At 39.3% G+C, this 27,811-nt stretch overlaps 1 protein-coding gene across 4 annotated transcripts; it reads right to left on the reverse strand.

The window, feature by feature from the left end:
- Positions 1–27,564, reverse strand: PTP4A2 (protein tyrosine phosphatase 4A2). 4 transcript variants are annotated; one of them, XM_065872716.1, is made up of 6 exons: positions 27,182–27,564; positions 11,124–11,822; positions 8,943–9,035; positions 5,148–5,278; positions 3,791–3,865; positions 1–2,534 (listed from the first exon to the last, which is right to left on the reverse strand). In XM_065872716.1, exons 2-6 carry the CDS (start codon positions 11,217–11,219, stop codon positions 2,426–2,428), a joined length of 504 nt encoding a protein of 167 aa, XP_065728788.1. In that variant the 5' UTR covers positions 11,220–11,822; positions 27,182–27,564; the 3' UTR covers positions 1–2,425. The 4 variants fall into 4 exon arrangements, with proteins under 4 accessions (XP_065728788.1, XP_065728797.1, XP_065728811.1 ...); XM_065872725.1 differs by lacking the exon at positions 27,182–27,564 and having other exon boundaries at positions 5,148–5,239; positions 11,124–11,219; XM_065872739.1 differs by lacking the exons at positions 8,943–9,035; positions 27,182–27,564 and having other exon boundaries at positions 11,124–11,219.
- Between the last annotated feature and the right edge of the window lie 247 nt (positions 27,565–27,811).

Below are 27,811 nucleotides of genomic sequence, written 5' to 3' on the forward strand. Positions count from 1 at the left end.
GCATGTAAAATATGTTTTATTGTTCTTTAAAAGGGCTCAGGGTTTGGTTTTAAATCAGGCTGCACACCTTTCATCAGTCTGACATCTCCCTCACCATGTCAAACTGGCTTCAGCTAGCAATACTTCATTAAATCCAAAAGAAAAAAATGTTTAATTTTGAAGAAAATCCAGTTCTGAGAACAATTAACATTAGTCTGTAATTTAAAACAAAATGAGGGCTAATGTTTCATGTTGCTTTATATACCCTTCTCCTCATACAGAACCAGGAATGTAATTTTCCTAACTCAGGCAGGCACTGTTACTGGTGGATACTGCTCTCGCGCCTCTCTCTCTCTCTCTCTCACACACACACACACACACACACACACTCTCACACGCTCACTCTCCCTTTCTCTCTCTCTCCCCCTCCCTCCTTCCCTCCCTCCAAACAACAAAACTCAGAGCATGTCAAAGGAAAAAGGTTTGTTCTGGTATTGATCAAAACCCTTGGAGTCAACTGTCTATCTGAGCTTAGAGGGTATGCTGTTTTGATCTTGAGCCTATGTTAAAGGAATCTACTGTCAGGTTCTGAAATAAAGAATTTTGGATAGTACCATCATTTTTCACTTTAAAATCCTAGAAACAATTTCAAAAAGCATTATTTTGTTTTGTTTTCTGGGATGGGGGAGAAGAGAATCTACAGATTTTTATTTATTTAAAAATCAAAACAACTCGGCATAGGAAATAGGCAGTTCACATAGCCAGCCAACATCTGAGGTATCATCAGTGTGAAACAAGGTCCTGGTCCATTCCTACTGGCCTAGCTGACCCTAACAAAATGGGAAGTTTATGGCTCTGCACAGCAAATTCCAACAGGACAAGATGACCGTAAGACTTTATTCAAATCCTTAGAAGCAGAGCACTATTAATTATGTAATATTCAGCTGGAGAGTGCAAGAGCCCCTGATGGTATCCTCCAACTTGCTTTGTCAATGCAGCCTGGTCACAACTGCAAAGGAGCAGCAAAACAGCTTTTCTAGATCAGTACATTGAACCCAGCAAAGAATCTGCAGAAATGATACTACACCACTGCACTAGCCACACAGTCCCTTTGCTACACAATGAGCTGCTCTATGTCTCTCTTCTACCCTATTATGGCCTGTGGACACATACTCACTAGGCATTGTTGGTTTTGAACCAGCAAAAAAATTTTTTTTAATCTCACAAAGAACCTAGTAAGAAAATAACAAGGCAATCAGTGGTTAAACTGAACTGTACATATAGGGGGCAGTTTGGGAAATACCCATTACAGGCATTTCTCAAGTCTAAAATATTGTATCTTTGCTGCTACTCCTTTGACTGTTCCTGAAAATTCAGAGTACAAATAAGTCCTAAAATAAAAACTTTACACTAACAGCATTCTCTGACATCATTAGACAGAAAATCAGAGTAATGCTACAGCCCACAATTCTACAAGGTGTAGAAAGTGTGCTAATGCTCTGCCTGGACATATCTTTAGTGACGGCCTGGAGTACTCCCCTTCCGAAAACAACAATCTCTGGGACATCCACTTAGCTTCATTGGTTGGAAAAGAGATGAATTCGACTCTCAGCTAAGTTCTTTGAGAGACTCCTCTTAAAATGCCATTTCCCCACAAATTTATCAAAACAAAAAAGGCTCCTGGCTACTTTGCCTAATGCTGAATAGGGTTTTCAAGAAAAGAAACTAACATGAATACCCCATCATCAGTAAAGACTAAAAAACACCTGGATCATATACTATATACGCCACTGCCTTTTTCTGTTTTTTCTTTTTTTTGGTGTTTTTTTGTTTTTTTTCCTAAAAGTGCCCAGGTGGGCTTAAGGCTGCCAGACTGCACGCACATCTACAGCAACATGGGCTTCTCCTATTTCACCTACAACTTGTATCAGGGGAAAAAGAGGGATAGAAGAAAGTGAGAAGAAGGGAAAAATACACCGTGCCTCCCCCCACCCCCCGCCCCCAAGAAAGAAAGAAATCCACAAAAGGGAGATCTATGTGCCAAGCATAATGGAAGAGTGTGCTCCCCAAACAGATGGTTCTGCAGAGGCTAATGTTCTGCTGGTTTTCCTTAGAGACCTATTTTGAGAAAGTTTAAAAAGACAGGAGATTTTGAAATAATTCAATCCTGGCAGAAATTCAAACTCCAACACTAGGAGCAAAATCATCCTTCACTAAATTAATCCTTTTTTTTCTTTCTCTTTTTCTTTTCTTAAACATTTTATTCACGTTATAGAGGGATATATTCTTTTTTGTTTGTTTTTTTCCAATCATTAGGAGAGTGGTTGAGGAGTACTGAATCCATCACTACTTTGATGACACAGTTAAGATTCCAGATTCACATTTCCAGGTACCAAGAGTTCCCTCTAAATGCCACGATCAAGTCAGCCTTCGTATACATTTCTTTCTACTGAACGCAGCAATGCCCATTGGTATCTCTGAAGCGTAATCGCATCTTAGGTCGGTATTTCTCCAGGTAAAGCAGCTGTTTGGAATTGAATGCTCCCCTTCTTTTTCTGAAAATACAAGAATGGCACACTTTATCACGTAAAAAAAGAGCTGCCTGATTCACTGAAAAGTGTATTTATGGCCTATGGCCTTTCTAACTCTACACAGCTGAAAACCAGCATATTTCCCATACAACATCACTTCTTAAGTGAAAGGGCTGAACTGAAACATGAACTTTCTGTGTGCCTTCCTAAAAGAAGAAATAGACGAATTTTCTTTGCTAACTCTCATTCGAGTCTATTAATCGTTTAATAAAGATCAGAATGGTTAATCCAGAGACATCTGACTATACTCTTCCCAATTAATATATTCTTCATATTAGAAATGGCAGCAAGTATTTAGGATAAATGAGGAAGTATTTATATGAAGCAGCAGACACAGATGGCATTCCTTGAAACATGTTATCTTCCTAGAGCTACCATACATTTCATGCCCTTTGTCACAAAGTCATTTTTTTTATTTCTTTCTCTCTCTTTTTTGTTTTTTTTAAGAAAAGGTTAGAAAGGGAAAGGGCAAGACAATAATTGCCAAAGAATTCTGGACAAAAAAAATAGCATGGCCTCTTATTCCAGACTGCTGTCAAGAGTCTGTCTGGGCACTACCATCCTGATTCTGTGACTGAACAGGTCACTTAAGAATCCTAGGTGATTAACTGCTCCTCTATAGTTTCTTCCTTTCCTCTTTGTCACAGAGAGTTACATTTGGAAGGCATTTTGGACAGCCATTAAAAGAGGCACCACATCACTGAGACTCAGCTACCTAGCTATTCATTTTAAGGACTTCTAGATGTTCAAGTCATATACTGGACATATTCTACAATGCCCAAATTTGCCACCTAAATTAGAAAATCTTTAAATCTGGGAGCCAGTAGTGTTACTGTGAGTCTCTTTATCACTTGCCATTTTTGATATCTTCAAATAATATTTTAAGCCAAAGACAGCAGATTACCCTGTACTATGAATGGGTACTTTTTATAATTTCTTTCTCTTGTATGATTTTGCTTTGTGTGTTTTTTTAAAATTAATTAGTTATTTTATTTATTTGGCTGTGCCGGGTCTTAGCTGTGGCACGCAGGATCTTTGCTGAGGCATGCAGGATCTTTAGTTGAGGCATGAGAACTCTTAGTTATGGCAATGTGGGATCTAGTTCCCTGACCAGGGATCAAACCCGGGCCCCCTCTGCATTGGGAGCTCAGAGTCTTAGCCACTGGACCACCAGGGAAGTCCTGCTTTATGTGTTTCTGAACATAAAACTTCATACTCACTGTCTTATAAACTGAACTGCATCTTCGTACTTCATTCCACATTCAATCAAAGCAAGTGCGACCAGCACAGGTGCCCTGCAGAGATAAACTCATTTGTAAATAACCACAGGTCTTTGGAATTAAAGGATTTTTTAAAACCCAGGATTACTTATTACCAAAAGTATGTAAAGCTTGAGCTTTCATTGTTCCTGTACACTAAAATATCTGATATTTTTCTACATAGTAAAAATATCTAAATCATTACAGCTTCTATGGTATTTTCTATTTTAATAAAGTACAAAATTCTAAACCTTTATTACGAGATCTTTACTCTTTAAAACATCATCACATTATATCTCAAATTTTCACATCATTTTATGTCACCAAAAATCCACTGATCTTTAACTACTATCATAGTAAATGACCAAATGGATTATCTTGAGTGTCTCAGAATTTTTGTTACAAATCAATTTTAATATCATCTCTTCATCAAATACTAAAGAGGTGCTAGACTTCCTCAACAAAATCCTTTCCATGAGCTAGGAGAGTGGCAGAGAATTCGTTATTAGGAATTGCTTTCTATACATATATTAATATAACAAAGGAAATGATGTTTATAATAAGCCCATTATAAGGCACTAACTTTGGACTGACTACCTAACTAGGATAGCTATTAGTTTAAAAAACTGCCCCAAATCAGGATAAGGACTAGAGACGTCTGTCCCTGAAGAAGAACTGTACAACACTAAACTGCAAAAAAGGAAAATAGCAAACGAAAGGGTTGAGCAGAGGTAACAGCCTGAGTCACCACCACCTTGAGGCAACAGCAGCTTGCATTAATGTTTGGAGTCAAAGTGCACATTATAAATTGACATTTAATCTACTGTTGATGAGTGTTGCAACACCATTCCATGCAGTGCTCAAGGAAAAAGATTTTAAAACCAAAGTCAACTTTCATTCTCCATACATTTTCTCTCAAGAATTTAAGGTTCAACCATCTGCTCTTCATCTATTAACTTCCATTCATCTCAATCTAAAATTAATCATGTACAGATTCTTCAAATCTAAAATTATTTTAACTTTGTTGCCCACTTCAAACACCTAAAACTTTGATTACTGGAAATGGAGAAACTAAATTAAGACTGTATTTTTGGCTCAAAGATAATTACATTAAACCAGTTCCAAAACAACTTATGAACCACCACCCACTAAACCCAGACTCAGACAATGAAACATAAAAAGTTATTCTGAGAAATCATTACACCAGCTTTTGCTCTCATTTCCTTTCAGGCAACTTAATATTTAGCGTAATAAATGCAGTTTCTCTCAAAGTGAAATTTTTGATAATGAATTCACAGACAAAAGGGGAAGAACTTACCTTCCCAGTCCTGCAACACAATGCACTGCAACACAGCAACCTGGCTCTTCACGAAATTTGGTTTTTAGTAGGTTTAGCCAATCGTCAACTATCTGATTAGGGGGTGGCGCTCCATCGTCAAAAGGCCAATCCTGGGAGGAAAAGGTCTTTTACATTAAATTGATATTTTCTCCAGAATTAACATCCTAATGCACAACAGCTGCATACACAGGGCAGGCCTAATTGCACTAACTGTTCTACATGTACCGATTTTTTTTTAATAAACGTATGTATGTATGTACGTATGTATGTATTTATTGCTGCGTTGGGTCTTTGTTGCTGCACGCGGGCTCTCTAGTTGCGGCAAGCGGGGGCTACTCTTTGTTGCGGTGCGTGGGCTTCTCGTTGCCGTGGCCTCTCCCGTTGCAGTGCATGGGCTCTAGGCTCACGGGCTTAAGTAGCTGTGGTGCGCAGACTCAGTAGTTGTGGCACACGGGCTTAGTTGCTCCACTGCATGTGGGATCTTCCCAGACCAGGGCTCGAATCTGTGTCCCCTGCACTGGCAGGCAGATTCTCAACCACTGTACCACCAGGGAAGCCCCATGTACCTATACTTAACCACACAATTCTGATCACTTCTGAAAAATGATCCAAGATCAAAATTCAAGTGTGCCAACTTAGCCTTCTCAATGAAGCATACATAACCAGCATCATAAGCCTCAAACTTTTTCTTTGGAAATCTCTCTTATCACAAGAGTGATAAGAGGTTAGCATTCTTCAAATATTTTATCTGAACAGAACAGTAATTAGACATAATAGAGAAAACTAAAATTAAAATCAAGACAAAGTAAGAGAGGACACACCACCTGTCAATAAGATTTAGAAGTCCATTTTGGCAAAGTATACCACTGGTATCTCATTGGTCTCTACGAATATAAATATTTTTGAGGATTATCCCCAAATAGCTCTAAGTTATGATGTCTTTTCTTTAAAGACTCTGATAAGTAATTTCCAACAGATCATAATAGAAACATACTACCATCTTTGTGCTTACATATGTATTTTTTTTAAAGTCAAGCAGCAAATATTTTTAAAGCTCGGCCTAAATTATACACACCCCATTTTACAAGTATAGTGCCACATGATATGATCCTGAGGAAATGAAAACCATTTTCTCAAGTATTCCCTTCTCTTTTTATATTCATTGATTTGGGTTGTTTTTCAATTAAGAGCAACCCCATGTGCATTCACAATACAGGCAGGGATTTATCTTCCTTGTTACCTCGCACAAGGTCCTGAGAAACCAACACAAGTCATTTTGAAGAAAGCGGGGAAGGGACATTCACATATTGCAGCATACCCTCTGTCCCATCTAACTTCAAGGACAGAAATGCAAAGACACTGGGAATTTTTTTTTTTAACAATACTGTTCTAATGAGACTGGATAAGGACACTTTAAAACATTAGAGAAGGAAAAAGGGAAAAGTGACAGAGCACTAAATTGACCGTGCACTCATGACTGGCACCACTAGAACACCTCATGGAGCCCATTAGCCATGGTAGCACATGTTTGTCAACTACGCCCCATAATTAAAGGGCTGTCAGTATTATCATTATAAATGTCACTACAGAGTTTAACTGTAAATAGCAGTAAAACTAGTAAGTACCTTAGTCAAGAGCTTACTTCCTCTAAGACTCCCTAAAATGCATCTAGTTAAGAAACAATAATATGAAACATGCTTTACTTACTCATACAAGCAGTTTCTATCCAAAAAAATCACTAAAGCAGCAATTTAGAAGCATTTGAACTTCAAGCTGACATGGCTGAAACCACCGTTAGTCTTTTCCAATGTGCTTCTGATTTACAAGAACATTGGTCAAAGGGTTGAAAGGTCTCACTTTGGGAATATCCTCTTATAAGGTGTTCCAAACCCTCTTCACCTAGCAAAAGTAAATTAGCAATCCAACTTAAACTAAAATTTCTGCCTAGGCATTAGGGAGAAGGGAGGGATGAATAGGTGGAGCACAGAAGATTTCTAAGGTCATGAAACAACTCTGTATGATACTATAGTGCTGGATACATGTCATTATGTATTAGTCAAAACCCCTAGAATATACAAGAGCAAACTCTAATGTAAATTATAGACTTTGGGCGATGATGATGTATCAGTGTAGGTTCATCAGTTGTTAACAAGTGTACCACTCTGGTGGGGGATGTTGATTATGGGGGAAGCTATGCATGGGTAGGGTCAGGGCATATATGGGAAATCTCTGTACCTTCTGTTCAGTTGTGCTGTGAACCTAAAATTGTTCTAAAAAATAAAGTTTATTTTAAAATTTTTTTTTAAAATTCTGCCTAGGAAAAAAAAAGAAATTCCAAGCTTAATTCTAAATATCCTTGGTTTTTTTCCAGCTTTAGTTAGACCTTTAATTTTATCTGATCACAGCTCTTTAAAACAAAACAAAAGCCTAGATTTAAAGGCCTGGAATAAATCCCAGATCTACCATTATCTTCTACTAACTACTTCAAGTTCTTTAGTTCATTTCTAGTTCATAAAGGTGTTTACCAACATTACTGATTCAAACAGACTACAGTCAATCTGCAGTTCATTTTCTCACCCTGCCAACTGTCAAGACAAACTGATTTCTCATCTACTCTCTAAAGAACATACAATACAGGAAAAGGAACTTGTATTTGGTTTAATTTCAGAACTTAAAATTCTGTTTTTATTTTTTTAAACACAGGGCTACATTTTATACATGTTTATACTTATCCCCAGTGATTTCCAGCCAGGGGACCTTAAAATCATTTAGAAATAGGAATGCAAGCAAAGTATTATTACCATGCCATACTATTAAAATACATTTTAAAAAACATAATGTTTGGCTATTTGATTTTTGTGTTTTCACCAATGTGTAAGTGAGGAAACTTTATGTACCAGATGTGAGACAACTGCCTTACCAACAGGACATTTATTTTCTTTGCATCAACTGCCTTCTCAACTACTAACCAACGCAGTAAAGACTACAGAACTAACTCTCAGTAAAAAATAGGCACATAGGGGCTTCCCTGGTGGCGCAGTGGTTGAGAGTCCGCCTGCCAATGCAGGGGACGCGGGTTCGTGCCCCAGTCTGGGAAGATCCCACATGCCGCGGAGCGGTTGGGCCCGTGAGCCATGGCTGCTGAGCCTGCGCGTCCAGAGCCTGTGCTCCGCAACGGGAGAGGCCGCAACGGGGAGAGGCACGTGTACCGCAAAAAAAAAAGAATGTCTGATGGAAACTACTTTCAGTTATATTCAAACCAGTAGCCTAGAAACAAAAGCTAAATATCACATTAATTTCCTAGAGAAAAAAAAATGAAATTTCCATTTTCTTGAAATAAGTGTGCACTAAATTTTGCCTTTTTTGTTGAAAATACTCTGCATCTGTAGACTTCAAGCACATAAATGAACAAAACTGCCAATCCAAAGGAATTTTAACAGATTGCTATGATTACTGTATCTCCTGTAAGTTTAAAAAGCAAACTATGAGTGCCAAGTTTTAAAAATATCTATGTTTGGGGCTTCCTTGGTGGCGCAGTGGTTGAGAGTCCACCTGCCGATGCAGGGGACACAGGTTCGTGCCCCAGTCCGGGAAGATCCCACATGCCGCAGAGCTGCTGGGCCCGTGAGCCATGGCCGGAGCCTGTGCTCCAACAACGGGAGAGGCCACACAGTGAGAGGCCCGCGTACCGGGAAAAAAAAAAAAAAAAAAAAAAATCTATGTTTGAAAGGTACAACTTGTTTGTAGTGAAAAATTAAAACACTACACACTCACTAGAACGTGGATTCCTTCTTTTTCAACTGGTGCTTTATCATATGTAGCATCACAAACTCGAACCAAAGTTGTCACTCCATACTTCTTAAGTTCCTTTAAAGAAAAACAAATATAAGGAAACTTGTTTTTAGAATCTGCAATGAAAGCTTTAAAAATATACTCTTATAAACTGAAACGAGACCTCATTCTCAGACAAAGATCAAAATCATTCTCGTTGTAACAACATATACAATAGACATTCTTGCATTCAAAGTGGAAGCATCAATAAGGCCCACCTTTGTAAGGGGCAATTTGGTAGCATTAATGCAAAAACTTTAAAAACACACACACACTTTGACCTAGAAATTCTACTTCTGGGAATTTATACTAAAGAAATAATTAAAGATATACACAAAGATTTAGGTACCAGCATGTTTAACACAGGTTGTTTGGGATGGTATAAAGACAGAAACATTAATGGTCCAAAAACAGGTGAATGGTTAAAAAAGTATAGCACATCCATACAGAATACTATGACAGCTATAAAAATAATACTAAGGAGGTTGGGGGAAATTTTTCTAAAATACACAGTGTGATCCTATCTATATGTATATTTATAAATATATACATAAATACAGAAAAAACCATCTAGACACCAGGTATTAACAGTATTTTTAAATTGTCTTTTGCTTATCTGTAACTTCTCATTTTTATGTACTAAGTACATATTGCTTTTTATAATTTAAAGAAACAAAAGCAATTTTGAAATTAAGATTAAATAGTGGTATTATATTACAAAGTCAAGTAACACACAATTACAGCCAGAAGTCTTGCTCCTTTAGAAGTTTTCCTACAGTAATGCCTAATCCAGTCACTAACTAACTTCAAGAGGCCACCGACATCTTTTTATAGCTGCAGGAGTCTATGACCAAGGAATCCACAGGCTGAAAATAGTATCATGTAATTCAGCCAGGCTTAAAGGTGACTGAACAACCAGAGGGCATACCGGCCTGGAATTAACTTGTACACTGTGTACACAAAGTTAAGAAGCTCAGAGAATTAAAAATATAAATAAGTAGAACAGTGATATCCTACAAGAAGTGTCCATCATCTGGTTATCTAAAGAGAAAAGTTATTTTAATTGCTAAAGGACTTTATTATTCACAGAAACGCCTTCTCATAAAACAGACTCAGGAAAGTTGTTAATGTTATATAATGAGTCAGAAATTTTTTTAAATTTCAAAATACAAATAAAATCCCATTAAAATGAACTCCACAGTAGCTGTTCACTGAAAGTTTCCAGTAGAAAATTTTTATGGTAAATATTTGTGACCTTCAGCAAGTCAAAACCTCTTCTGAACTCAGTTTTGCCATTTGTAAAGTGAGAGAGGTAGATTTAGAATCCCTAGGAGTTCATCTAGCTCTCTAAGTCTACTCCACAAATACATCAACAGAAATCATTGAGACTGAACAATCTGAGAATGATTAAAAAGCTTACATTCAAATGCCTGTTGAATAAAGTACAAAATGTTTCTCTACTACTACCAATAGAAAAAATGCAGGATCTGACATAAAAATGCGACCTATAATACCTTTCCTTCCCCTAAATTTCCGGACCCTTGAATAATGTGGTTCCTACTGCTAAGTAGTTCTAGGGTAGCTTTTCATCAAAAGTGGTTAGGGCATTTTAGGAAGAAATGGGTTTTAGTGTCAGAGATAGTTCTACCACATACTGTGTGCCTTCAGGCAAATTACTAAACCACTCTGAACCTCAGTTTCCTCATCTGTAAGGGAAATAATGGTACTTATACCTCATAGGGTTATTGTGAGGAGTAAATGATATAATGCATAAAACTGCTTATTGTAATGCTGGGTACGTACTAAGTATTCAATAAATGTTAATTAGCTTTATTATTGAAACTGTAACAAAAGAACTGCTAATAATGTTCAAAGGAAAAAACACAGTACTAGACAATCTCTAAGATCTCCTCAAATTCCATAAATGTTCTTTTAAAAATCTGTTTTAACTAATTCAACTCAATTCAAACAAAGACTGGTAAGATCCACAGGATCCATATCATCCATACTCCAATCACAGAAATAAATGGCTTTGTGGTATAAGATTTCTTTACAGTGGTGTTAATTTTTAACAGGATTTTACCTATAAATCAATCCAAAAAGTAGACCATGCTACAATCTTACCTCTGTGAACTTGTTGAGGGTAGCATTGGTAGGGTTGTGGGTTATCAGAAAACGCATGTTCTCATAGGAGATCTCCACAGGGGCTGGACGGTTCATTATGGCAAATAAAAAGTGTGAGCGTGCGTGTGTGAGTGTGATGGGGAAAATGAAAAAAAAAAATCAATAAATCTTGAAATGTTTCACAGCAGAAAACATTAAAAAGACCACTAAAATGCCTATTATCGATCAGTGTTTTCTCTACTCAACTTGTTTATTCTTTAAGAAGCTTCTCCCTTCAAGATAAGCAGAAGTATTTAGAATCCACTTGAATCCAAATTCAATTTGGGCCTCAATGTCTGCTGATGGATACCTTCGGACTCCAAAAAAATCCAACTACATACGAAACTTAAGCAGCCTTTACTACATTTAGGCACTAGTGAGACAAGTTAAAAGAGTAGGTCGCTTTTCACTTTTGTTTACTTGATGCTTAATTTTACTGGAGTCATTAAAAGATATATGCTTGCAATAAAAAAAAAAAAAAAAAAAGCCAACTATTTCTGAGGCCAGTCTCGGTGTCCAGAGTCTTCAAGGCAATGTTAATTATGGCACATAGAACCTCCAAGCTCACTTGTCAGCGGAAACGCTGTGCTGAGCCTGGCAGAAGTCTGCCCTCACGCTCAGAATCGCCATAAATGTGCAACGTATATTCCAACGAAAAACCTGGAGGAGACAATCATAAAGAAAATGAACTGGAGGTGACAGCAAACACAATGCCCAAAAGTCAAGAATACATTCTTTATGAGCCCAAAGACATCTGAAATGGCACCACTTCTAAACTACTGCCATCTACCAAGAATAGGACAGAAGTACATACCAAGAGTTTTAAAAGTCAGAGATTTAAGTTAAGTATGTCTTGGGACTTCCCTGGCTATCCAGTGGTTAAGACTCCGAGCTCTCAATGCAGGGGGCCTGGGTTCCATCCCTGGTCAGGGAACTAGATCCCACAAGCATGCTGCAACTAAGAGTGCGCATGCCACGACTAAGGAGCCCTCAAGCCACAACTAAGGAGCCTGCCTGCCACAACGAGGACCCAGCGCAACCCAATAAATAAATAAAATAAAATAAATACTAAAAAAAATAAATAAAAGACACCGTGCTCCCACTGCCGGGGGTGCAGGTTTGATCCCTGGTAAGGAAATTAAGATCCCACATGCCGCATGGTGCAGCCAAAAAAAAAGTTAAGTATGTCTTCCTTTTTTCAAAACGAGGCTCAATAAAGTTCTATACTAATAAGATTATTTCTAACTCAAGTCATTTTAAAATGAATTTTTAAAATCATTTTAAATCATTTTTAAATCATTAAAAGATACTTAAAACTTCACTCCATGGACTCTTTTACAAAGTTCACATCAAATGATCTCCTTATTTTTCTGCTTTGATGTTAACTATCTTTGGTTAAAATTATATCTGTAAATGAAGGCTATTTACCAAAATTCCACTTTGAGGATTTAATTCTTTCAATCCAAAATATATGCATTGGCCCCATTTATGATATCAGTTCATAAAGTTCATATGATACCAGTTATCTTCTTTTCCTCACAACTCTAAGTAGTTTTTAACTACCTATGATGAATGAGGAAAGAGGATCAGAAAAGTGACTTGTCTAAGGTGAATGAATTAGCTAGGCCCAAATTCAGACTCTTCTGAAAAGTCCTGTATTTTTTCCCAAGGTACCACAATTCCAGCTGACTCAGCTAATATATAAATCCCATTCTCTCATTTCTAGTCCAATTTATCTTTTTATTATTTCTCACATCACTACCTCAAGAGTACAAAAGCATCCAAAGGTTAATGATTCACACAGCAGTCTCCTGCCCAAATATTAATTCCTACCAAAACAAGGCAAGAAGAGAAGTGGCAGAATTTTTGAAACACAGTAATCTGTATAGCTGGCTCAGTCAGTCTCAACATAATCATACGTTCCTCTGGAAATAGGGACGAGGTCTAAGTTCTTCTACTTGCCTCTTCCCTAAGCCACCAATAAATGCTTATTTAGAACTCTAAAAAAGATGACTGTAACCAGACAAATGAAAGATAATGACTACAGAGGCACCTGCAGGAAGAAACTGAAAGAGGTAAGAACAAACCTAAGCCTCAAACTTTCAAGCCTAATCTTCTATCTTCAAGTCTTCTTTTTATGATATTCTTAATGGCATTTTATTTTGTAAATTATATACTTCTGATTATATTACCATAGACACAAGCTCAAAACTAAAACATTCCTAAAATATGAGACAGACACAAGAAATTCAAAATGGCATTGTAAGAACTTCAATACCTCAGCATAATGAGTTATCCACTACAGTAAACACACAAAACTTCTACATTCAAACTAACAAAAACATAATACACACCATCCCCCTTCCTAACTCATAATCTAACTCATAATTCTAACTGTAACCCAAAAACGCAGCCACTTTAGATCACACATTTCACAGAGTACTCCTTGTACAGTCAAGGAATTTTAAAGCTGGCAGAAACTTAAGAGATCAAATACACTGACCTTTAAAAAAAAAAGATGCTGTTTGGGATCCAGAGAGATTACAAAGACTTAAGACCACACTGCTAATTAGCAGCAGATCAAGGACAAGAACCCAGGTCTTATTTTCCCTCCAATTTTGACTAATGGAGGTATCCAAATATTTTTCAAGTCATAATCTTATTCATGACAGTGTAACTTTTCTTCAAATATTTGGTTGGATGTTCATTTGCAACTCTGTGACCTTATAATAAGGGAAGAAAAGACTATTAAAATAACTACTCAAAGAACAACCGTTTGCGTGCAATGCAGAGCAAAACACAAGGAAATTCTAACCTGTTTGAATCCCTTCGGTTTAATGCTGTTATGGCAGCTAATATGTGTGTCAGCTGAGAAAGGCACTGAAAGACCAGCATTGTAGTGACAGCCAGGCTTAAAAGGTTACAGCTCTAGCATTAAGTTTTCTACCCAGTCATCAGTGTTTGTCTTCTCAGAAAACAGAACAACCTTTATCCCATCTTATTCCTCCAAGCTCAGTTTGGAAGGACCACTCCCAGGGATAAGGATAACTTATTATAAATTTTCAATTCCTTTTTTTTTTTTTTGGCTGCACAGCTTACAGTATCTTAGTTCCCTGACCACGGATCGAACACAGACCCCGGCAGTGAAAGCACAGAGTCCTAACCACTGGACCACCAGGGAATTCCCAGATTTTCAATTCTTAATACCACACTGAGATCTCCAGCAAAGGAATTTCTGCCAAATGAAACACTATGTTCTATCAGTGTTAACAGATGCATGATAAAAGCAAGCTTCTGGTTCCTTCCCCCTCCCCCAGGAGTTCAACTACACATTAACAGTTAAATGTTCTTGCACCTGTCAATTCAGATAAACTAATGTTCCTTTCTGGGACACCCATAAGAATACAAAGCAAACAGTCTGCAAAAAAAAATCATAAACAACCCACCACAGCTGGAAAGTACTCAACAGTTACAGAGCCATACATTTTAGCATAAACTCAGCACCTGTATACCTTACTGGAAAACTTTTTTCTGAAGTTTTCTCTCTGGCATTGATTCTGCTCTACCTACTTAAGTAAAAATTGATTTTTACTTTAATTTACCAGATGATGGAAGAGGCTGGTTTACTTGACACATAACAGTGATCAAATTCAAATATGCATCCAAATATTCTCTCCACCCTTTATCTTTTATAGAATCTAACTTTTAAAATGTTGAATTTGGGAATTTCCATTTCCTAGGCAACATTTCCATTTTTAACAAAAGAATATGACTTCACTGAAGAATTAGAAAATGATGGTCTGTGACAGAGAAATCCTTTTAAATTAAAGAGGGAAGAGGAAAAGATAAAGAAGAATAAAGAAAGGGGGCTGGAAGAAGAACAAGCAAGCAGAGGTCTACCAAGCTAAGACAGTGCACTGCCAGTAAGACTAAGTCAATAACACAACAGAGACTACTTAAAACTCTGAAGAGGGGTATGTTACAAGTTTAAATATCCACTGTCAATGCTCTACTGCTAACATCTACCTAGATGAGAACCAAAAGCCAAAATGCATGGAATAATACAATACCCATCACTTAATCATGGCACAATGTTAAAACGGAAAACCATGGAGAGGTTAAAAAGAATAAAACACCTATATAAACTGATATGGGAAGATGGCTAAGAGATACTAATAAGTGAAAAAAGCAAGGTACATGATAATATAAACAGTATATATAGAAATATTTGTGAGTACTTAGTATGTTTTCACTCAGGCCAGGAGCATGATTTACAATATATACCTTCTAAACAGTTACTGTTTTTTTCCCATGTACACTTATTACCTTAATTTCTTTAATTTTTTTTAATCTTTTTTTTTTTTTTTTTGGCTGCACCATGTGGCATGCAGGATCTTAGTTCCCCAACCAGGGATCGAACCCACACCCCCGGCATTGGAAATGCAGAGTCTTAACCACTGGACAGCCAGAGAAGTCCCTTTAATTTTTAATTCTAGGGTGATAAAGAACCTACAATGATTTACAATTTAATTACATCCTTAACAGTGCTATAACCACTGGATTACAAAGAGCCTCAAAAGGGCTAGTCCTTCTGTCCCTGGCAAGCCTGTACCTACACATTTCCAGAAAGACAGCTTTCTTCTTTGTTAAAGATATTAAATTATGGAGTAAAATTCAGATCCTGCTTTGGCAACTGTAATTCTAAGTTCAAATATAAATATAGAGAATTCAAGGGCATGAACGAACTTTACAAAATCAGCCCCATTTAATGTAACCCACACTTACTGGGCATCCTTTTAAAAATCCTGTCAAGCCACTCACAACAAGCTTTCCACTGAAATCACTTCTATTTACAAATTAAAGTGATGATGCAAAAACCCTCTAATTTGATAGGTTATGCCAGTATTCACCAAATTAAAAACAGTACATTATAAGTAAATGTACAAAAGAACTCTAGATCTAAGAAAATAAAATCTAAAAGCAAAGGTCTGAGGAACAAGTAAGTATACATTTACTGTTTACTTTTCTGGCCAGAAATTCTACAGGAAGTCATGCAAATTTGAGTCAGCGTGGTTTCTACAAGCAGACAACATGAAAGCATAATATGGTATACAAGACTAACACCTTGCAACAATTTTTTCCTAAAACAAATTAATTTCACCTCATTGAAGACACCTGCATTTCCCTTAAGTATGACTACTCTGTCAACAGTAAAGAATTCATTCTCATGAAGGACTAGACACTGCAATTTGGCCAGTTAAAAATGTATAAATGCAAATATTTATTGGATACATAATATGTACCATATATTCTTATATGGGCAGCAAGAGCAGTAAACAAACAAAAATTCCTGTCAGAATGGACCTTATATTTTAGCAGGCAGAAAAAGACAAATAAAACATGCCACTGCTATGGAGAAAAATGCAAAGCAGGGGAATCTGCAGTGTCAGAAGGGAGAGGGGATTCCACTTTTAAATAAGGCTAGCAGGAAACGCCTCAATGAAAAAAGTGACCTTTTATCCTAGTCCTGGGGTTTTGAGCCAAATAGATATTTGAGGAAGCATTCTAGGCAGAGGGATTAGCTCTTGCAAAGGTTATGAGGTGGGGCCATGCTTGGAGCGTTCTAGGAACAGCAAGGGGGCCAGTGCTACTGGAGCAGATATGGCAAGGGAATGAATAGGGTCAGAGAAATAAAAAGAGAGGCTTACAGGCCAACAGAAGTATTTGGCTTTTACTCAGAGAAAAATAAGAGGTTTCAAGCAAGAGTGACAACCAATGTTTAAAAGGATCACTCTAGATGCTATATGGAGACAGATTATGAGTAGTAAGAGTGGAAGCAGGGAGATCCGGTAGGAACTTGATGCTATAATCTAGGAGACAGATAATGGTAGCTTGGGCCAAAGCAGTAGCAGTAGAGAGGATATGAATCAGTTTCAAGATGTACCTGGAGGTGGAACCCAAAAAGATTTGTCCACAGACTGGATATGGGGTCTGTGGGGAAAAAAAAGTCAAGGCCCTGAGTAACTGTTAATAACTCACAGAAGGCTGACCGAATATTCACAGACTATTCAGACAACAGACCATAAAATCTTCACAACCATCAAGAAAGAAAAGCAAGGAAATTCCTCTTTAAAGTACTACTGTATCTACTGCATTTTGACCATTTGAGATTAAGACTTGTAAACTAAAGAAAATTCAACATTGCTAATTAAACACTCATCTTCTGGGGCTTCTCTGGTGGCACAGTGGTTAAGAGTCCGCCTGCTGGGGCTTCCCTGGTGGTACAGTAGTTGAGAAATCTGCCTGCTAATGCTGGGGACATGGGTTCGAGCCCTGGTCTGGGAAGATCCCACATGCCACGGAGCAACTAGGCCCGTGAGCCACAACTACTGAGCCTGCGCATCTGGAGCCTGTGCTCCTCAACAAGAGAGGCCGCGATAGAGGCCCGCGCACCGCGATGAAGACTGGCCCCCGCTTGCCACAACTAGAGAAAGCCCTCACACAGAAACGAAGACCCAACACGGCCAAAAATAAATAAATAAATAAATTTATTTTTTAAAAAAAGAGTCCGCCTGCCAATGCAGGGGACACGGGTTCAAGCCGGGAAGATCCCACATGCCGCGGAGCAACTAAGCCCGTGCACCACAACTACTGAGCCTGCGCTCTAGAGCCCGTGAGCCACAACTACTGAGCCAATGTGCCACAACTGCTGAAGCCCGCGCGCCTAGAGCCCCTGCTCCACAACGAGAAGCCACCGCAATGAGAAGCCCCCGCACCACAACGAAGAGTAGCCTCTGCTCGCCACAACTAGAGAAAAGCGACAGGCAGCAACAAAGACCCAAGGCAGCCATAAATAAATAAATAAATAAATTTATTTTTAAAAAAACAAAAAGCCATTCATCTTCTGGGTGGGGGGACTGGGCGAAGCAGGTGAAGGGGTACAAACTTCCCGTTATAAAATAAGTCATAGGGATGTAATATACAGCATAAGGTATATAGTTGATAATATTGTAATAAGTTTTTACGGTGACAGATGGTTACTAGGCTTATAGACATGATCATTTCACAATGTACTTAAATGCCTAATCACTATGTTGTACACCTGAAACTAACATATTGCACCAACTAAATTTCAATTAAAAAAAAAAAAACCTCATCTCCTGGTTAACTGATCTCAAATTGGAAATTTTTACTTTCATACCTACTCCCAATTCATCAGAGCCCTGTAGAAATAAGAGCTCTACTCTGTACTACTTATCTTTGTTCATCCTCTCTATTGTTGCATTTATCAAACTAAAAGTGAATACATCTGGCTCCTTGAACTTAGACCATTCAAATTAATGTTAGTTCTCCTCCCCTACTGACTACAGTCCTGGGGAATTGATAAGGAAAGAGGTATCATTAAATTCTACAGAAATTATGATCCAAAATATCTGTAAACAAGCTAAAAATAGCAACACGCTTCTTACTGCTAAAAAAAAGTTTCAGAGTTACTCCCTTGGTTATTCCCACTTTTCTACTTCCTCATTTAAGGAGGGAACTTGAGAATCAAGTTCCAGTACACAAATCAATAATCAGTTCTATAAAAAGAAAGCATGACCTTGATAGTGGGAAAATATCTGAACACTTCAGAACCAGCAGGACATACATGGCCTGCCACTCAGAAAGGAAAGGAAAGCAATTAACCAACAGATCACACCTGCTTCTGAGAACAGTGACAGTTATTTTCTGAAGTCCCGTGGGCTCTGTTCCCACTCAAATGAAAAGGGAGTGGTTTTCAAATTTGTATGTACCCTGGCAATTAGAAGTAGTTGTCATTTTCTGGTAATTCCTACCTCTACAAATAACTGTAAGACAAAAATTGCATTAAATATTTTCACGCCACACTTCAAAATATTTACTTTTCAATTTTGTACTCCATTGTTCCTCTAAAGATTAGCAACTCTCCAGCTGAAACTCTTTGTCCAAATGTTATTTTTCCTTTCAGAAATAAAATTTAAATGAAGATAACAGCACTATGGCCAATTTTCACTTTTTCTGAAAAATTATTTCAATACCAGTAAAAACATTAAAAATCCTAACACCATTCTAGTATGGAACATTATATTATTGTTTTCAGTGAATCTTTTAAAAATTAAGTTAAACAGCTCTATTAAATTGATTCTATTCATTTATATTTCCATTTCCAAGGAAAGGTATCATCAGGACTACCCTCTCCACGAGCTTTTTGTTTAAAGACTTCAGTTTATGTACCTTTCAAGACTCCCAAGCCTCTTTATTATAAGGTTTAAGCACCTTCTTTTCCTAAAAAACTGTGGTAACCTCCTTCATACTATAGAGAACTATCTCAAATTCAGCGGCATTCCCATAAAATTAAATCCTAACATTTGTTTTCTTCTTTCCCTCCATCCTTCTTTCTTTAATCTCAAAAGGATAAATAATTTTCCTGGAGAACAATTTAAGTCTCAATCATTTTACTTTAGTTTCCAACATCACTATACATACACTAACTCAAGAACCACTGAATTATTTCATTAATAAAGAAATGTATTTGAGATTCTGAATTTCAATTGTAATAAAGCAAACTCAGTAGTAAAAATCCAAAAGGACACCAGAATTCACCCTGTCAAAACCACTTTGAAATGTTTTCTGAGCTATATCAGGACAGTTAGAATGACTGTAACAGCTGCAAGTTCCCTGAGGTTGCAAAATAGATACTTGGGAAAAGGTTATTTGAATCACCTTTCAAAATAACCTACAGCACAGGAGCAGCATGCAAAGCAAAAACTTCCAGGCTATTGTTAGCATTATTTAAAATGTATGTTTCAGAACTTAGCAGTTTATGGGTCAGCTTAACTCTTTCATTTCCCCATTTTGTCTAACATATTGAGCATATTTAAAGGTCCTGTTCAAGTATCCACCACCAAAAGAGGGGAAGGAAGCTCTCTATGTACAGGATACAGAATAAAAACATTCCAAATTACATCTTGTCAGCATAAATTCTTTTGTTTGAGCCCCAGAAATTTTTCTGCTGTTAGGGCATTTTGGTCCAAGTTTCCCCTAAGTAAGTTACACTTCACTTCCTCTCCTAAACTTGTTTCTTATAAATCACATTATACTTCACAGCCATCTCTCTGTGCACTGAGTATTAGTACAAGATAAACAGACAAGAACCCAAATAATTCAATTTGGAGCTGCTGGTGGCCTTTTAAAATATACTGTCTACCCACTAACTGAACTGCCCAATAATGACTTGATGTTTATTCTCATAAAATACAACATTCAAAAGTCTTTAGAAACCATACAGTGAAAGCAGTTGTTTCACATTACATATGAATGTGAAGTAAAAATGGTGAAATACCTCTATAATTCCATGTCAAGGGGTTATTATTCTTTGGTCACCAGCTTAGTTAAACATGGATTCACTTTCCTTCTCTTCTCACTTAAAGAATGCAAAATTTAGGGGCTTCCCTGGTGGCACAGTGGTTGAGAATCTGCCTGCCAATGCAGGGGACACGGGTTCGAGCCCTGGTCTGGAAAGATCCCACATGCGGCAGAGCAACTAGGCCCGTGAGCACAATACTGAGCCTGCGCGTCTGGAGCCTGTGCTCCGCAACAAGAGAGGCCGCCATAGTGAGAGGCCCGCGCACCGCGATGAAGACTGGCCCCCGCCTGCCGCAACCAGAGAAAGCCCTCGCACGGAAACGAAGACCCAACACAGCAATAAATAAATAAGTGGGGTAAAAAAGAATACAAAATTTAATCTTTCATGTCCTCTTCCTCAAAATGCTTCCTGAGATGCAGACAATATACCAGCTCTGAATGATACTAAAACTCAGCCCATCTAATCTTAAAACAAGCATTTGTGGAGCTCTCTTTGCATACCATATAATCACCATCCAGGATCAAGAACCTAAAAGAATCAATATGGGTGAAAAATATTTGATGATGAGCATTAAAATTTCATTATTAATGCTACATACTTTGAAGACACAAAATAAGCATGAGTAGAATGGAGTAGGATTAATTAAGACTTCTGAGGAAAGGTAAAATTTTTATGACAAGACTGATAGAAATAGAGACAGGCCATGGTAGCATGACTCGAGAAAGGAGCTAAGTCTTCGGTTAGATAGCTCTGAGGAGGCCCTGACCATGCTGAGAATTTTAGACCAATTCAAATGCAATAAAAGCTCTTAGGAATTTTAAAAGTAGAGTAGTAGTAACTCTTTGCTCACTGAGAGAAAACAACTATTGCCATATTGGTGGGCATCTTCTGATCTACTGAGCTGCTCCATAATTACCAGCAAGCTTCACAAAAATAGCCTCTCAGCTTACTAAAACCTACCTGATTGCTGAATTCTTTTTCCTAGTAAATGGATACAAGTTTAACTGAATTCTGCTTGGTGATGACCTCCAAATGAATATCTCATCTCACCAGAAAAACAATTCAGAGTTTAGGCTATGACTTAAATTTGATGTGCTCTTCATCCAGAAAGATCTAAATTATTTGAATAATTTAAACCAATCACCAAAAGGAAACTTGTTTGTAACTACACATGCAGAATGAAGAATGTCACTACAATCTATTGTTTCTCCATCATATCCTTCTCAATTTGCTGACAAATCCTGCTGATGACTCATATCCTTCTGTACTAACCAGTCACTCTGTTCCCTCATGACAGGCTTTTCACCAATAATGGAAAGAAGGAAACACACCAATTTGTTTTGCTATGAAAAATAGTAAATATCAACATATGTATATAAATCCAATCTACAAAGACTGTGGTGGTACAACCTAGTGAATGTTTCCAGTAAAAGAGTGCAAAAAAAAAAAAAAAAAAACCTATGCTCAAATCTCAAAACGAAAAGACTAGAAGAAGGCAGACTTGATTGTGAATTTGAATTCTTGTCAAACAATACATTAGTTAAGAGCCAACATTTTTGACCACTGCGGAAATAAAAATATAAAGTAATTTATCTGATCTGCTAAAGCAAATATATCATGTGCGTATTTTATGCCAAAAGAATTAACATTTTCTGAGAAGAATGAAATTTCAACCCAAAAATACATGAAAGGAATTAAATTCTCTAAAAGGAAAGAGGGTTCTAATGGTCAAAATATTTTTTCAAAACAGGCTCAACTAGCAAAGAAAGGGTCACAGAAAAGCTTAATCTAAAAATTCTCTACAGTTTAAAAAAGAATGTTGTAAAATGTAAATTTATATTTAAATGATGAAATTTAGTTTCTAGATCACTTAAAATGGAGTGGATGCTGTGTTACAGAATCCGCAGGTAAGAAATCAGTGTAGGCAAACAAAAAACATTTGTATTCAAATCACATAAAAACTGCTGGTATAATCTGTCAACCCCCCGTAGCCATTTTTCTGGCAGAGTTTATGCCCTGTAAGTCTATACTGATTGATCAGGGAAAACCACCTCAGCATGTGCAGGAGAAAGGTTATTTTCTCATCTGGGTCCTAGTAACTCCACAGGGTAACTGTGGAAAGTGGACAGAGCCTGCAGTACTGTGCAGCTTCTCTCATGGAGGTGTCAGAGTAGTGACAGTTTCTGGTTTAGCCTAGACCCCTACAACTCCATGGAGCAAAAGATTCAGATACAATATCCACTTGAGCTCTACGCCAAGCAATCCTGTAAGGTTTCAAGTCTCAACAGAGCGGCCAGGAAGTCAAAGGAGCTAGAGAATGTGGTTCAGTCAGTACAATGAAGGATAACCAGAGAAAGCTATCAGACACCTATGTATATATACACTAGTTCTGAAGTTGAAAATGGATAGAAGACTCTTCTAATACTCCAGATTAACAGATTCAAATCACCATTTCCCAAGTAATTTTAATCGGTGGCATCCACTGTTCATTTAACAAACCCCAGATACAAAATTATCGAAACTGTAACATCAAGGACTCTTGCTTTACAAACTTCGAGAATCATCATCAGTTTCTATATAACCCAACTAGTATCTTGAGAAAAATCTCAAAGCAGCAACATCCCCCAAAGAGCAAAAAAAGTAACTGAGGTATCCTTTAAAAAAAAAAAACTAACTAAAAACTAAATTTCAAGCCAAAAAAAGGCAATTTCTTTAACATCTACTAATTCCTACATAATCCCTTGTAAAATGACTACAGTTAACTGGGGAGGAAAAAAAAAATGGCTAGAGACTTAAGTACTTTAAGCCCCAAAGGGAAAAAATTTTTTAATCCACTGCCATCTATTTACTGATACTCTTTAACTAGGATTCAGCAACTGATCTCTAAACCAATTTTCTTATCTGTAAAATTGGAAGAATGCCACTTACTCACTCCCAGGGTTATTATGAATTTAAAATGATATGATTCGTGATTTAGCACACAGAAGATTCTTAAGACGGTAATGTTGAATCCTAAAGCATAATGTTGGACTTCATAAGTACTCCAAGACCTCAAAATCTCTAACTACTACCCTAATTCAATAAACATAACTAAGTCTTCTATGTTAAAACTATGGGTCCTGATTTCCAGTTGCTCAAAATTTGTAAAGATCACCAACTTCTACAAGTAGTATAGCTAATGAGATATCACTTGAAGAAATCAACCTAACTTAGGCTTCCCTCTAACTGGTTTCACTCTTCCAAGAGCAACAGCTAAAAATTTATGTACTGCTCATCTGCATCTTATTTGTAAATGCTTTTTCTAGAGGCTTCACTGATTACCAATCCGACATTCCAACAAAAAAGGAACAGTACAGTCAACCCCTATAAAATAAATCTCCATTCAATTTCAACTTCGGGTCTCAAAACCATAAAGTGTTCTGTAACTACCTCATATAGAAATGCTATCTTTAAAAGACAAAGTGAATAAAAAGTTGCATCTTAAGAAAAATAAATGTTTTTCCTTGTTCACACAAATGTCTTTTCAAGTAAAACATAAATAATGGGGCTTTCAGACTTTTAAGAAACTACGTGCAAAAACATTCAAACATTAACTCTTCCCTAGTGCCACCAAAGTTCAATGATGTTGTAAATGGTTTCTGCCTATAAATTTGGTTCGTTCAAATTAAATATCACTTGCCTGACTCACGGAGGGAGTGGTTTGACTTTTGCTGTTCTGAGTCAGAATATACCAGGTTCAGCAGTTCTAAAAAATTTTTCATTTATATAGGTGGTCTAAAATGCTAGTAGCCTTTTCCAGCTACTAAATATAAGAAACTGTTGCATTAGTAGAAGTCTTAGTGATAATAATACTTTGAGTCTGTAGTTCAATTTATAATTAACAAAGTGCTTTCATATATATTTTCTCACTTGATCTTCAAAATCTCCTGAGATAAAAATCCCACAAAGCTGAAGAGAAAGACTTTCACAAAGAAGTGACAACTTCTGGTTGACTCTTATCCCCATTAATACACTCTTCTTCTTTCCCCCAAAATAAAAAAAAAAAAAGACATTTAAAAGGCTGCTGGGTTTCTTTAATCAGACTTTCCTCTCCCAGACATATCCCAGGTGCCTAAGACTCCTGTCTCAAAGCACCCTAAGGCCCCAAGAGAGTTCCAAGGCAGCATCTCCACCCACATAAAAGCCTAGCCTAACTTAGGCCCCAAAGAGCCTCAAGTCAGCATCTCCTAAATGATCTCCTTGCCTCCAGCCATTCAGTCTTCTGAATTACCTTCAACATCTCTCATCTGTACAAGCTGCTAGGTCACTGTGTGGATGAGAAACCTCAAAGAGAGACAACCTAGCGAGGGTAGTTGACAGTATAGTGGAAAAATCAAAGACTTTGGAGTCAGACTGACCTGGGTTTTTAATCCAGCTGGGACAAGTTACTTCACCTCTTTGAGTCTCTATATCTTCTCATCTCATCACTGTAAGTCAATGAGGGCTCATCACTGTATCCCTAACGTCTGGCAAATAGAAACCACTCAACGTGTGCCAAATGAATGCAAATGAGGACACCTACCACCTTTTAATAGTAGCTGTGAGAACTGAATGAGAGTATAAAAACACCTGGTACATAGGAGGAACTTAATACTAATTAATCTGGTCCCCCACCAAACAGTATCAATACTATTTACTGTTTCTGAAAGCAGAGAGCATGCTAGTGATGCAGAAAAGGACACTGTAAGAAAAATACAGTTTCTGACTTCTAATTACACACCAATGCTTTTGCTTGTAATTCTATCGCGTCTAGTACCAAAAGGACCATGCTACTCTTTGCTTGTATTGAAAAGACTCCCAACTTCTAAGAGACTTCCCACCATTACAGTATAAAATCCGTATCAAGGTACTCTTCATCAAGAACCTCTACTTTAGGCTTCCCTGGTGGCGCAGTGGTTAAGAATCCGCCTCCCAATGCAGGGACCATAAGTTCGAGCCCTGGTCTAGGAAGATTCCACACACCTCAGAGCAACTAAGCCCATGCGCCACAACTACTGAGCCTGCGCTCTAGAGCCCACGAGCCACAACTACTGAGCCCGCGTGCTGCAACTACTGAAGCCCACGCACCTAGAGCCCATGCTCTGCAACAAGAGAAACCACTGCAATGAGAAGCCCGCGCACCGCAACAAAGAGTAGCCCACACTCCGCAACTAGAGAAAAGCCCGCGTGCAGCAACGAAGAATGCAGCCAAAAATAAATAATGTATTAAAAAAAATAGTGTGTCATTCTGAAGCCTTAATTTCCTTTTGCACCTTGAATAAGGCATAATTTCACTCACTTCCTGTCTGAAACTACTCTGTAATACAGAGGAAGGGAGCCAGTAACCACCATATTTAATCCAGCAATGGCTACAGTTTGGTGACTCCATAAAGACAAGCATTTGCTGAATGCCTACAATGATGCTAGAACTGCTAGATACTTTATACATTTCTTGAAAAATTCCAGAAAATAATAAGCTAGCCTATGGTTCTTCTTTATCATCAACATATTACACCATTATTATTATCATTATTACTACTTCTTAAAATCTTCTCTCCAGAAGGGTAGGAAAGAGCTAAAACCTAAAAAAACATTTCTTAAATTTACCTAACAATAGAATACCTCTCACCTGAAAAACTAGCAATACTTTACAAGAGTCTGTGCAATACACAAATTTGTTTTAGTTAGCTCTCAGAACCCCAGACTAGGGTGGGATGCCAATCATATGCTTGAAAAATTTGGAAATTCATGTCCATGTCATGAAATATGGGGGGGGGGGTCACAGAGCCAGAAGATGGTAGTGCCACTGGAACAGATTTCTGTACCCTCTCCTCATACTTGAACCCAAGGACCCAGGGACAAGATGCTCCTGGAAAGAACTCCCTAACCCAGGACACCCGGGTTCACTATGGCCGTAGAGAACAATCAGATAGAGCCTCCAGGAAGACGGCTCACAGACTGAACAGTCGCAGGCACACACACCTCCACACTCCCTCATCTGCCGTTCACCTTCTCCCCAACCTCTCTCACTCTGCACTCAGGTTCTCCCCCCCACCACTCTACCTCGGGCACGAGAAACTCTCCCTCCCCCACTTACTCTCCCCATTTACCCCACTCTCCCATGCACACTCCTACTCCCCACACTCACTCGTTCCCACACGCTCCCCCTCACTCTCCTCCCACCCTCCTGACACTGTCCCCCCTACCGCCCCCCACTCTCACTCCCCCTCACTCTCTACACACACACACACAGACTGCCCCCAACTCCCCCCATCCACACTTTCTCCCCCCCACGCTCTCTCTCCCCCCACATGCACACTAGCCCTGTCCCCAACTCACACTCTCGCCCTCACGCACGCACATCGCCCCCCTCACTCAACATTCTTGCACACAACACTAGTCCCTCCCCCTCCCACACGCGCGATCCCCCCACCCTGCTCACCCACCCTCGCTCTCCACGCTTCCCGGCGGCGCTCCCCCCGCCCCCGGCCCCGGCCCGGCCCTCCTTCCGGGGACGTGTCTCGGGCCTGCACTAATGGCTGCGGCGCCTCCCGCCCTCCCCTGCCCCGAGGCCCCGAGAGCCAGAGCGGGGGCCGCCCGGGAGCAGCGCACTCACGCTGGCGAGCTGGGGACTGGGCATTGAAGTCCGGCGGCGGCGGGAGCGAGGAGGCGCCTCTCTCCTCAGTCACCTCGGCGGCGGCGGCGGCGGCGGTAGCGGTGGCGGCGACGGCTCCCCCCCAGCCTCGGCGCGCGACACCCGGCCCGGCCCGGCGGCGGCGGCGGCGCGTGTCCACGAGTCCGTCTTGCTGCTGCTGCTGCTGCTGCGGCCGCCGCTGCGTCTCCGGCTGCCGCCGCTGTCCCCGCTGCCGCCGCTGCCCTGTGGCGTCGCCTCGCGCCGTGCCCGGCCGCCGCTGCCGCTCCAGCCGCTACCGGACGGACGACGGTTACAGCCCGGCCGATCGCGCCGCCGCCACCACCGCTGCGCGCGCAGCCGGAACCAGCTCCCGCCGCCGCCCCTCAGGGGGCGCTGCGGGGCGCGGCGCGCGCGCCCTCCGGCCCGCCCCCCGCGCCCGCTGACTGGCTGGCGGGCCGGCTCGGGGCGGTGGGGCCCGCCCACCTGCCCCGCGGGGCGCTGACCCACTGCCCTCGGCGCCTCCCCCGCTTCTCCTCGTGGTTCGTTCCGCTCAGCACTCCTGGCTGCGGAAGGCGCGTCCATGTGACCGGGGAGGGGGGGCAGAACCTGGCC

The sequence above is a fragment of the Phocoena phocoena genome, chromosome 1, assembly GCF_963924675.1.
Source record: "Phocoena phocoena chromosome 1, mPhoPho1.1, whole genome shotgun sequence".
NCBI lineage: Eukaryota > Metazoa > Chordata > Mammalia > Artiodactyla > Phocoenidae > Phocoena > Phocoena phocoena.

What these genes read in the sequence shown, in the direction of transcription:
- PTP4A2 (XM_065872716.1), bottom strand. Translation starts at nt 11,219, where the DNA reads ATGAACCGTCCAGCCCCTGTGGAGATCTCCTATGAGAACATGCGTTTT. An exon ending in CCCTCAACAAGTTCACAGAG is followed by an intron (nt 9,036 to 11,123) that starts GTAAGATTGTAG and finishes TTTTCTTTAAAG; the next exon opens with GAACTTAAGAAGTATGGAGT. An exon ending in GCAGTTCAGTTTATAAGACA is followed by an intron (nt 2,535 to 3,790) that starts GTGAGTATGAAG and finishes TTGTATTTTCAG; the next exon opens with AAAAAGAAGGGGAGCATTCA.